This window comes from Tachypleus tridentatus, chromosome 7 (assembly GCF_004210375.1).
Source record: "Tachypleus tridentatus isolate NWPU-2018 chromosome 7, ASM421037v1, whole genome shotgun sequence".
NCBI classification, from domain to species: Eukaryota; Metazoa; Arthropoda; class Merostomata; order Xiphosura; family Limulidae; genus Tachypleus; species Tachypleus tridentatus.
This window is the reverse complement of record NC_134831.1, coordinates 60,137,771-60,150,925: the sequence shown is the minus strand read 5'-3', so window position 1 is coordinate 60,150,925 and position 13,155 is coordinate 60,137,771. Positions and strand designations below refer to the sequence as shown.

General features: G+C 32.1%; 1 protein-coding gene across 14 annotated transcripts in view; it reads right to left on the bottom strand.

Annotated features, from left to right (window-relative positions):
• Window positions 1-2,413: 2,413 nt before the first annotated feature.
• Window positions 2,414-13,155, bottom strand: part of LOC143255764 (uncharacterized) — a 78,810-nt gene continuing 68,068 nt past the window's right edge. For 4 of the 14 annotated variants that reach the window (XR_013030824.1, XR_013030827.1, XR_013030829.1 and 1 more), the window contains one exon: window positions 6,352-11,484. Coding sequence is in view for 3 of the 14 variants with exons in the window: in XM_076511948.1 (XP_076368063.1) it covers window positions 11,405-11,484 (80 nt within the window). In the remaining 11 variants the exon portion in view is untranslated. Of the gene's footprint in view, window positions 2,553-6,351; window positions 11,485-13,155 lie in introns of those variants that run through there. The other 10 variants (XR_013030821.1, XM_076511947.1, XM_076511946.1 and 7 more) reach the window with 8 other exon arrangements.

The window sequence follows — 13,155 nt, the reverse complement described above, 5'->3', positions numbered from 1 at the left end:
GGGAAAGCAGCTAGTCATCACCAACCACCGCCAACTCTTGGGCTACTCTTTTACCAACGAATAGTGGGATTGACCGTCACATTATACACCCCCACGGCTGGGAGGGCGAGCATGTTTAGCGCGACGCGGGCGCGAACCCGCGACCCTCGGATTACGAGTCGCACGCCTTACGCGCTTGGCCATGGCATGAATAAGAGCATTCATTTTGGGCTATCGCGGGTTGTAAAGAGAAAATCATAAAAATCGCCATTTTCTCACGTTTCTACCTTTGTTTAATCGGTTGCGTTGCTACTATGATTGGCCACTATTGTACATTCACTAGTCATCTCGTGTGATTGTCTATTGTATTTCGATTTTAAAATAATAAAATAAAATCATTCGTACGTCAAAACTACTTATATGACAAACTTCTGTAATTTTAAACCTATTTTTCAATATCATGTGTGTTTTATTTTAATGTAGCAAATTCACATCGGACTACCCGCTGTGCCAATCGAACCCTTGATTGTAGCGTTGCAAATACGAAGACTAACCGTTTTCTTACTGTTGTACTGGACAAATACAAAACACTTCAATGTGACAGGTTTTTCTGCGAAGTTTTCTGGAAATATTTCAGCCTTTATCTATAGTTTACAGAAACATTTTAATATTTAGTGCAAATAATCTTAACACCGACTTTTAGATAAGTAATAAAACGCTTTAAGTAGAATTTTCAAAGGTTAAATATGATAAACGGACACTTTGGAACTGGATTATTTTCACATTTATATTCATTACTCTGTCAGAAATCTCTGGTCTTGCTTTGCATATATAACGTGACCAGCACAGCATACATTCCGCAGTGGGTACAGATACGAAAACATGAGAGACAAATATGTCTGTATTAATGAAATACACATAAAATAAAAAATTACATGAACTACACAATATTTAGAAAAAAAAAGAATTGCAGGTTGCTATTAATATAATGAACCAATGCGGTGTTTGGAATCAGATAGTACACATTTAATATAAGTTCAGATTGGCTGAAAACATCATTGAGGTTTACCAAAAACTTACTCGTAAGTCTCGTGAAAAATCACAGAAATCGTCTTTATTTACAATAAAAATATTCTACCTTATAAGCCAACACGTTAATGCGCACCATCTGTAAGGTCTGTGCAACCCACTCTTCATCTATAACTCGAAATAAGTGAGATGTATGAACTATGTATTACTGTCCAAGAATGCTTAGTATCGTTTGCGTAGTGATAAACCTTCTAAGAACTGGAATTATGAAGTTTAATTGCAAATGTTAAGTAGTTAAGAGAGATCACATCCATTAGTTTCCAAGTGATGATCATACTTAGGCACGCAAACAAACAGTTCAACAAAATTACGTTTTTCCAATGTGATTTTTGGTTGTTATGATGAATGTTACATTCTGCACCATGAGTTCTCTCTACGAAGACCTTTAAAGCTTATTTGTTCATAATTATCAATAAATCTTAAATGCTTAAATAAACCCCTTCCTGGGGCAATAGCAGAGTATTTTATGGTAACAACATCAATGCATACTAATGTAAGTGTTTTTGAATCATCCGCAAAAGGTTCCATATTTTACTTTTATATCATCTTTGGAATAATTTGATGGGTTAATTCTAAAGTTATGATTCAGTATTTCAATAATTATCAACTTTCTAGTCTTTGAAACAAATATTTAGACAAACTGTGCCCACCAGAAACTTGATGGGACGTAGTTCAGTGAATGCGTTGAAACATAACAGCTGTTATTCAGGCTACATTTGTAATAATTAGGATTCTCGTCTATGATTCGATGTCGGAATTATTTTAGGCAGGATTCTGTTTAAACAGAATCACTACTAGTTTTTAAATACAAAACTACGATCATTAGTTTTCGGGTAAATATAGAATTACAATTTCTATTTCTTAAATAAGTTTATTTTCACATAAAATCTATTTATTTTTTTCCTTTTGGAAAACAACTTGTAAGATCAGTACTAGAATCACATCAAAATTCCTATAGACTTTCCTTCACAAATAATTTGAAAAAAAAATATATTTTTAAGTTTGCTTTTGAAAAGTGGCTTACAACAAAAAATACTAAACCAACAAGATTAAAAACACATTTTCCAGAACCCTATCAAAAAACGTGAAAAACTAGCAAAGTAAGTCATTTACTGTAGTGCCATCATAATAGTGTTAAGACTAACTGAAAATAACTCCGTATTGATTACCTATCAGGATATCTGGTGGAGTATCTTCAGTTTGAAAAAGATTTTTCGAAAATCGTTAGAACTGTTTGCAATAAGAGTAGAATTCTCTAGTTAATTACGGAATTTCATGTGAATGAGGTATTTAGACTGAGTGCTAGTTTCTGTGATGTATAAATAAACAGACCGAACAAACTTAATAACAGAACAAAATCTTTATTCAAATAACATCAGAAATATCAGCACGTGTGCCCAATAATGATGGAAAGTCCTCATTGCTGGTTAGTCAGTCCTCTTGATCTTGAAGTCTCCTTTCTTTAAGGATCGAATATTCCAACACTAAATACAAGAAACAGAAATAAGGTATTTTCTGCAGACAAAATTGGAGCAAACTTAACAAAAAAAGCGTGATTGTATTTTAAACATCAACTCACTTTCTTTGTCTAACTGTCATTGGTAGGCTACCAGATTCAGTTGACGTCATAGTTGATCCAGCAAAAAATATTTTAAATACAAAGAATACTTCAGTTCTAATTAATTTTATCCGGTCCTAAAATATAGACTTTTTTTTTTTGCGAGCAGAAGACTTAATCTAACTGAAGGACAAAGGGTTAGGGGGTCAAAGGTAAGATAATAGTAAACGCCTTATACCATGTGTTTTCACCTTAACAGCGTACAACTAGTTTCTCCAAAAGGAAGCCGGAGGCCGCCTGGAGAGACCACGTGTTTTAATCTCTCACTACTATGCATTAGTATGTTGTCTGTCAGTCTTTCAACAGATATTAAAATGGCATCACCTAAGGGACATTTAAAGTTGCAACGTCAATAAAACGTGCGCGTGCCATGAATCACGAGAAGAATTATGCACTCTCTGGGCTGCAACACAGCATGACATGTGAACCTCTAAAGCAGGAAATAAAAATATTTGTGTGTCTTAATTTTGGCTTTATTTACTTTTGAAACAGAACACTTTCGGAGACCTTGCGAAAATGCATCTAGTACTAATAATTTAAAAATATATAACAACATACATAGTAGAACAACATGTCATGCTTACATACCTTACCATTATATAACCAACTTCAAATAATGGTTAATGTAATTCTTTCTCAAGTAGCCTTGTTCGCTCGTGACAAATCTATGAAAAATATTTTCCGTTTTTAAATCCATAAATACTTTTACGTGGAAAATGTCTAAAGAATAAAACCTACAATTTAGTAGGGAGGTATTCACCAATCTTACCAAGTTTTGAAGAAAGAGATGTCTGGATATAACATTTTTCTTTTACTCATAGCTCTGTTAAATGCCATTTTATAAGGTTTGTCAAGTATATTTTAAAAGTATGATAAGATATATGAACAGATAGGGATTTTGATATAGTCAAATAGAATAACCACGAAAATAAAGTGTATGGACGAACGTAATAAATATCATTTATACTGTAGATAGTTTTATTCCATTTTATACTGCTTACTTTGGATTTCAAACTAAAGGTATTTACGAGTTTATAAAACAGAAAAGGCATCTACAGTTTCATTATTTCTATTACAAATACTAAGTATATTAGTTTTCTATTTTTAAACCTTTACTACTGAAATTTGTGTGAACGGGAATCTCGTGCTGGAAAGGGGTGGTATTTGAAAAGTATAAAAAATGCATTGTTTAATTTCACGACATTATCCACATTGTTTTATCTTTATTAAAAATTAAAAACAAACTATTAATGATATAAAAATAACTCAAACAATAATTTGCTCCTTGGTTTTTAATAAGTTTTTTGTTCAGAGCATTGAAAAAATAGGTGGCGCTGAAATGAGTTAGATTTCTTCCTGTCTGTTTATACTGTCTATAAATTATCTATACATTGTTTCACGCTTAGGGCGGTGGCCTGAATTTAGAAATGCCGGCAAATTTTATTGTTATTTTTGTGCTGCACACAATACAATTAAACGTTTCTTTTTTGTAATGCCGCTTGTCACTAAATTGGATAATATCTTTATGTTTATATACGCGTGCTTGCGTGCAGGTGTGCTTGTGTGTTTAGTATTAACAGTTTTGCTTTGGAAAATTACGTCGAAAATGTTACTTTAAGAGATATATTAAAACAATCACAACAACCCAGTTTATATTTAATAAATCACTCGATCATCGGTTTCTTACAAAAACAAACAACTAATCTACATAACAGTTATATTTTCTTGTTGTTTCTGTAAAGTACCCTGTGGTTATTATACTTAAGCATTGATTATTCAAACAGTTTTCGAAAAATAAATTTTATAGCAACAATAAGAACGTGGTTAGTGAGATTTATTTTAGTAGCACCTCCCAGAAGCTCAGCAGTAAGTCTGAAGGTTTATTATTCTAAAAACCAAATATCAGTACCAATGGTGGGCACAGCATAGATATCCCATTGTGTAGCTTTAAGTTTAACGAGAAACAAAAATCTTCGGTAACGTTTAGAAATGAAATCTAAAAGCTTTATTGAGATTTCTTGTAAAGAAATCAATAGTAGCTGTAATGTTATATGCACCAAGTATACTCAATAATTTCTAGTGTTGGTGTGTACTAAAGTTGGAAATAATCGATATACTTCAACAATGTATTATGGATGGATTGTGGAAAAGTTCCTAGACTAGAGAAACATATGAAGTAATCATAATACGCTATCTGATAAAGAGGACAAAACGACGTAAAAAGTCATTATGAGCATTTAATTAACAATCTCACTATTTAAGTAATCTCTGTTGTATAATTATTATATTAAAAAAAAACTCCTTTTAAGTCTTGGATCCGGCAGCCGTATTACCTAGTTGTTTTGTTTGTTTACGAATTTCTCGCAAAGCTACACCAGAACTATCTGCGCTAGTCGTTCCTAATTTACAGTGTAAGACTAGAAGGAAGGCAGCTAGTCATAACCACCAACCGCCAACCCTTGGGCTACTCTTTTATCAATGAATAGTGGGATTGACCATCACCTATAACGCTCCTACGACTGAAAGAACGAGCACGTTCAGTGTGACGGGGACTCGAATCCGCGACCGTCAGATTACTATTCGAGTGCCTTAATCAGCTGGCCATGCCAGACCACCTAGTTGTTCAAGTGAAGTATTTGCATAGATCATTATTTAGTTGGTAAACCAATGGAACGAGTTACAATCCATTGACTATAACTCAATATAATATATATATAAAATAAATTATAACAAAGGTAAAATAGTACTGAATAAGATAATTTTCCAAAGCAAAATACACCAGTGAGATATAAAATAATTCCTCAGAAAAGTGATAAGTTACCAAATATAAATCGGTTATTTTCATTCGGAGATCCGTTTTTCTTTGGCTTAAAATTTATTAGATTGTACTCAGTTCTAGAAAACATCAATACATCACAAATTATTTGCTTATGTTTGTCGGACAAAATATTGTAATATGTATACCCAAGCCACTTACTTATATCATTCATTTCATTACAAACCATTGGTAGTTCTATACACATTGTTTTAAATATACTTTTGTAGAAATTTAAATCAATGTCTGAATAATAACATATATACACGTCATCACGCGTAGATACACGGGCACGGCATGGCCAAGTGTGTAAAGGCGTACGATCGTAATCTGAGGGTCGCGGCTTCGCATCCCCGTCGCGCCAGACATGCTCGCCCTTTCAGCCATGGGGGCGTTATAATGTGACGATCAATCCCACTATTCCTTGGTAAAACGAGTAGCCCAAGATTTGGCGGTGGGTGGTGATGACTAGCTGCCTTCCCTAGTCTTACACTGCTAAATTAGGGACAGCCAGCACAGATAGCCCTTGAGTAGCGTTGTGCGAAATTCAAATACAAACAAACAAACAAGCGTAGATACAAATACTGGATTGTTTAATATATAAAAACGTGAGTAATGAGTGTGTAACGAAAACATTATAGGGTTTATAAGACAAACAATTTAAGGATCGTATTTTTGCAAAATTATGTAGACATTGTATACCCATACGAAAACTGACCATTAGGGTTTGTTTTTAATTGTGAAAAAACTTTTGTTTTCAAGATAAACTCTCATAACGAATTTAATACATTGGAATTAATACATTCGTTTTAATAAATTTAAATTAATACTTTAATTTTAATACACTGGAGTTGATATATTAATTTTTATACACTGGAATTAATACACTAATTTTAATACTTTAATTTTAAACAACTGAAATTCGGTATTAATACATTATTTTCCAAGAAACCTTTAATACAATAATAACGCACTATTAATAGAACAAACTTGTAACTTGGTATTACCGCTGTTGATTAAAGGTTGCCTGTAGTATGATATCAACACACTGTTGTTTAAGAAACATTCAATACGTCACACAAGATTAACAATTAGGATGACAAATCTTAAGTTTAAAGGAATAACATTTAGAATCTACAAAGTAAGCATGTGTAACCATGCGTAAAAAGTGTGTTAGTTTACATTCAGTTCAGACCCATTTTTAAACTCTCAATAATTTTTATGGCTTTACAAATAGTGAGGCTTTTTGTCTAGAGTCAAAAAAGGAAGAGGGTACTTGAGTTGCTTCAATGCTATTCCACAGAGGAGATAAAAATATTTAAATAATATAACAATTTTTTATAAGAATATACTTTTAAAATACAAAAAAAATCATCACAGTCAAGTTTTGTTTTTCACAGCGCTATCTGGTGACTGAGGAAAACTTTGAAAAACCTTAGTGCTTTCTATAGGTAGACCTGTTTTCATCGACGGCAAAGGTTTTTGCTTTGCACCCTTGTCCATCTTGAAGACAGCTCCATCTGTCGTAAGCACTCAGCTCTTATCGGTTTGATAGCTTTAACATTCTATACCTTAGCTATCAAAATTATCAATGAAAATAAATTGTGAGGTGATATATAAATGAATAAAAATATTTTTACACAAAAAAACAAAAACTAGAAAATATAATACTTCGTATTTATTCAATTAATAAGTTTCGTCATAATGCATACACTATTCATTTAACACACTTTCAGTATAATAAATACTTCATGGTTTTTTGTTTTGTGTTTAATATGATATTTAAAAATCAAATAACTATACAAGACTGTAATATATTGAACGGATAAATAGGGGTTTAATATTTTTCGAGCTATTGGCTAGACAAACCTCAAAAATAACAATACGTCCAATAGAAAACGATCAAAAATACTTTACGAAAAATAAGAGAATAAGCAATCTTTCTGTTTAATAACTAAAATGATACTGCTTAACTACACTTTCAATAAAAGACAAAACTTTATAAATTTTAAAGAGATAAACGTTTAGATTAGTAATTGATTTAAGGCTGATTTGAAAATATAACAGCATTAGGCTGACACAGTATTTTCAAGATAAACCCTTATTACGACATTAATACTTAGAAATCAGTATACTGGTTCTAATACACTAGAATTATTACATTAGAATTAACACATTGGAATTAATCCACTGATTTTAATATACTGGAGTTAATACACTAATTTCATAATACACTGGAATTAGTACGCTAATTTTAATAAACTGGAGTTAATACATTAATTTTAAAGAACTGGAATGCGATATTAATACATTATTTTCCAAGAATCATTTACTACAGTAATAACGCACTATTAGTAAAACAAACTTGTAACTTGGTATCAACACTATTGACTAAAGATGTCTTTAGTGTGATATTAACACACTGTTGTTTAAGAAACGTTTAATACTACACACGAGATTCACAAACAGAATGACAAATCTTTGATATGAAATTTAACATTCTAATAACTTAGCAAACCTTCGCTATGGTACTTTGAACCGTGTAGCACTACATGCGATATTAACTTTATAGCTAAAAGAAACCCGTTATACACACGGCTTAGATATATTTTAAATATGAAGACGATGATGTTTTATGACATATAACCAATTAACTAGCAAAGCATGTTACATTGTTATTTGTTTGTTAGGGATTTTCGTACAAAGCTACAAGAGGGATATCCCTTTATAAGAGTACCTGATTTTCAAAAGATGGCCAGGATAGAAGGCAGCTGGCTAGTTAACAAGCACTCACCGGTAACTAAGAAAAACTGATCGTTGTTCTTACAGCTCTTCCACGGCTCCAAAGTGTGTGACGTATTATGGCAACAACAGAATGTTATGTCATTAAGTTATAATTATAATCTACAGTAATACTGATATTCGGTTTTAATATCATTTGAACTAGCACAGCATGAACGTCCAGCACAAAAGTGCATATAACAGCATTGTTTATCTCTTCTACACTATTGTCACTACCCCGCTAGGACTGCGGAAGATCTTCGGATTTAAAATACTCACATCAGGTGTTAGATTCTGCTCGACGGACACAGCAGATAGCCCGATGTGGCTTTACTATAACAAAACACACATACTATTGTCTTCAAAGGTTTATATATATATATATATACTATAGTAACCGGGGAGGCAATGAAAAATATATTATAAATTATATAATAGGAAGAGTTGTGAGGGAAGAGCAAACCAATTAACAGGGTTTCATCTTTTATGCAAATAAGTGATATAAAACTTTGCATAATGTGAATGAAATAAAAAGTGTGTAGGTTTTTATCTAGTTATTTGCTTTGTTTTTAATTTTATCTGAATTCTAGATTTTGTTCCATTTTGTAACTGCTCGAGATAAACGGTGATAATATAATTTCCCCGAACTATAAACACGTGTTCTTTAGATCGAAGTTGACCAAGCTATTTCCAGCAAACTTTTAGAAATCATTTCGGGCCAGTTTGACTAGCAAGAAACATAATATTGAAAATAAAATTGAACTTCGTAATATTGAGAAAAATTCAAGGATGCTTTGGTGTTAAAAGTGTTGATAATGCCCTGGTAGTGAAAATGTTTGTTGAAATACCTTATTTATCTGGTTAAAATAGCTTTAAAAATACCTTCTTTTTGTTATCGTTCCTAATTCTGTATTACACAAAGTGATCAGCAAAATTTATGTCGAGCCAAAGATGATGATTAATTTGAGAACACTTTTAAAAAATTGAGCAAAAATTACGTTAATAGCTGGTAAATACTCTTTGTCCTCTGGTGGGTCACTGGTTAGTTTACGAATTTAAAACGCTAACACTAAATTCCAGGGTTCGATACTCAGCGGTGGACAGAGTAAATATAGCCCATTATATATCTGTCCACTAACACTAGAAGATAGGTAGTCCTAATTCTTAACTACTAGAATTTGTCATATAAACCCTGAAATATATTTAGGAAGAATATATAACTTGTTTAAGAAATGCGTTATTGTACTTAAAAGCTTGCATTAGCGCATGAAATTTAAAAAAAAAAATCAATATTATTACAAATATGAAAATTAATCATTAACAAACTAAAATCTTTAAAAGCTTTAAAAACACCATCAAAATATAGTTAAAGTCTATTTACACTGTGTGGCTTTATAATACTTTAAACCTGGAACGTGATTTGTTTGTATTGTAACTTGTAGTAACGCGCAGAAAACATTATACAAACAAAATCAAATTGAGCATTTTTAAAGCATCGCAAAACAAAACTTTTTGAAAAAATAGTTAGGAGGAAAGACTACGAAAACAACAAGTTGTCTCTGGTACACATGTTGTAGCTCCCAGTGACACGGCGGTATTTATGCGGACCAAAACAAATAGAAACCGGGTTTCGATACCCATAGTAGGCAGAGCACAGAGATCCCATTGTGTAGCTTTGTGCCTAATTTCAAACAAACATATGGGGTAGTTAGGCGTGCCTTTTGGTAGTATTGGACATATTTTATAACTGAGCAAAAGGACACTTTTTGGTATAAGAGTAGTAAAACAGGGGTTTTGAGCCCACCCAGTCACCCCTGAGAAATTACTACTTTCATTGTTATCTACATTTTCACGTAAAAGTAACTGGGAGAAAATGGAATTCAGTGAATTATTGCTAATATAGTAGCGTTCATTTGAAAGTATCGCCAAATGGTGGCACAGTGGTTTGTCTGCGAGCCTACACTGCTAGAAACCGGGTTTCGATTGCTGTGATAAGCAGAACACAACAAACAATAGCCCAACAAACAAATTCAAAATGTCATTAGTGTCTCACCAACAAAGATAATAGAATGAAAAATAAAATACACTACTACGAAAGTAATTAGTTTCGTATATGATTTTGAGGATAAGAGATTTAAAACTAACGTTGTTTTTATTTTACTTCACTTTTCACCAAAAAAACACAATGCAATTTTCAGTTTAAATTATATGTTAATCATGTGCACGTGGGCTAAACGACCAGGTCATAGACTCTAGCATTCAGGTACATTACATATATATGTGTGTGTGTCCTTAACTTTGGGCTGTTAACCAGAGTAAAAGATAGTCACCCAGCAGTACGTGCAGTCACATCGACTTTGATTGGCTCTTTGAACCAAAAAATGGAGTTAAGTGTCACTTTTATAACACGCTTTGCACATTCATTTGTGAGCGTGTTACGTCTGCGGCATTACACCTGGAATCCTTAGATCCGCAACCTGATGCTCTATCTAATAAATATACTAAAACCGGATCGGCAATAACATATTGTAATATTATTCAGATTATAAGATAACATGGACATTAACATATTTTTGTAAACTTCACATAGGTAAACCGAATAACTTTTAAAAGAAGGAAACTAACATATTAAATGTCATATATACAGAAGAGTGATATCAATCACAAAAGTTATTGTATTATTTACTACAGAAATCTCGCACACATGTTTACTGGTTCATCATATGACCCGTAAATCAGAGAAATTAATTTACAAACAACACTAAAGCTCGCGGATGAATGACAAAAGCCATTAGGTTGCTTATCTCATTCTGATAGACAATACATAAGATACGAAACTACACAATCCTGAAGAATATACACTTTATTAAAGATTGAGTAAAGATACAATATCTATACTACATAACTCTGCAACAATCTGTAATAGAAATCAAACATGTCCTTCGATCGTTAATAAAAGCATCAAAATTTATTTAACAGAAAATTCGTTTATGCGTAGCATAAACGTTACAAATTTCCTGACCGTCATTTAAACCATTATTTGATAAACGTTTGTGTGTGCGTGTATCTGCTTTTAACTTGCGTACAGCTGAAGTTATTGTCACCAAAACTGACCTGTACTCTTAGGAAGCCCAGTAAACGATCGAACGGCATTTGGATCTGACCTTCTGTTTCTTCCTCGTGCGTTGAGCTGACACGTTAGCTAATAATAAAATAAAAACGAAAAATTCTCAAACTAAACTTGAGCAGTAAATCTTATATGTTGAAAACATAACACAACATACTCCTAATCCACGTATAATATAAATACAATAGCAATGTTCAGAATACACTACCTCATCAAAGATAACATAACATACTCCTAATCCACGTATAATATAAATACAATAGCAATGTTCAGAATACACTACCTCATCAAAGATAACACAACATACTCCTAATCCACATATAATATAAATACAATAGCAATGTTCAGAATACACTACCTCATCAAAGATAACATAACATACTCCTAATCCACGTATAATATAAATACAATAGTAATGTTCAGAATACACTACCTCATCAAAGATAACACAACATACTACTAATACACGTATAATATAAATACAATAGCAATGTTCAGAATACACTACCTCATCAAAGATAACACAACATACTCCTAATCCACGTATAATATAAATACAATAGTAATGTTCAGAATACACTACCTCATCAAAGATAACACAACATACTCCTAATCCACGTATAATATAAATACAATAGTAATGTTCAGAATACACTACCTCATCAAAGATAACACAACATACTCCTAATCCACGTATAATATAAATACAATAGCAATGTTCAGAATACACTACCTCATCAAAGATAACACAACATACTCCTAATCCACGTATAATATAAATACAATAGTAATGTTCAGAATACACTACCTCATCAAAGATAACACAACATACTCCTAATCCACGTATAATATAAATACAATAGCAATGTTCAGAATACACTACCTCATCAAAGATAACACAACATACTCCTAATCCACGTATAATATAAATACAATAGTAATGTTCAGAATACACTACCTCATCAAAGATAACACAACATACTCCTAATCCACGTATAATATAAATACAATAGTAATGTTCAGAATACACTACCTCATCAAAGATAACACAACATACTCCTAATCCACGTATAATATAAATACAATAGCAATGTTCAGAATACACTACCTCATCAAAGATAACATAACATACTCCTAATCCACGTATAATATAAATACAATAGCAATGTTCAGAATACACTACCTCATCAAAGATAACACAACATACTCCTAATCCACGTATAATATAAATACAATAGCAATGTTCAGAATACACTACCTCATCAAAGATAACACAACATACCCTAATCCACGTATAATATAAATACAATAGCAATGTTCAGAATACACTACCTCATCAAAGATAACACAACATACCCTAATCCACGTATAATATAAATACAATAGCAATGTTCAGAATACACTACCTCATCAAAGATAACACAACATACTACTAATACACGTATAATATAAATACAATAGCAATGTTCAGAATACACTACCTCATCAAAGATAACACAACATACTCCTAATCCACGTATAATATAAATACAATAGCAATGTTCAGAATACACTACCTCATCAAAGATAACACAACATACTCCTAATCCACGTATAATATAAATACAATAGCAATGTTCAGAATACACTACCTCATCAAAGATAACACAACATACTACTAATACACGTATAATATAAATACAATAGCAATGTTCAGAATACACTACCTCATCAAAGATAACACAACATACTCCTAATCCACGTATA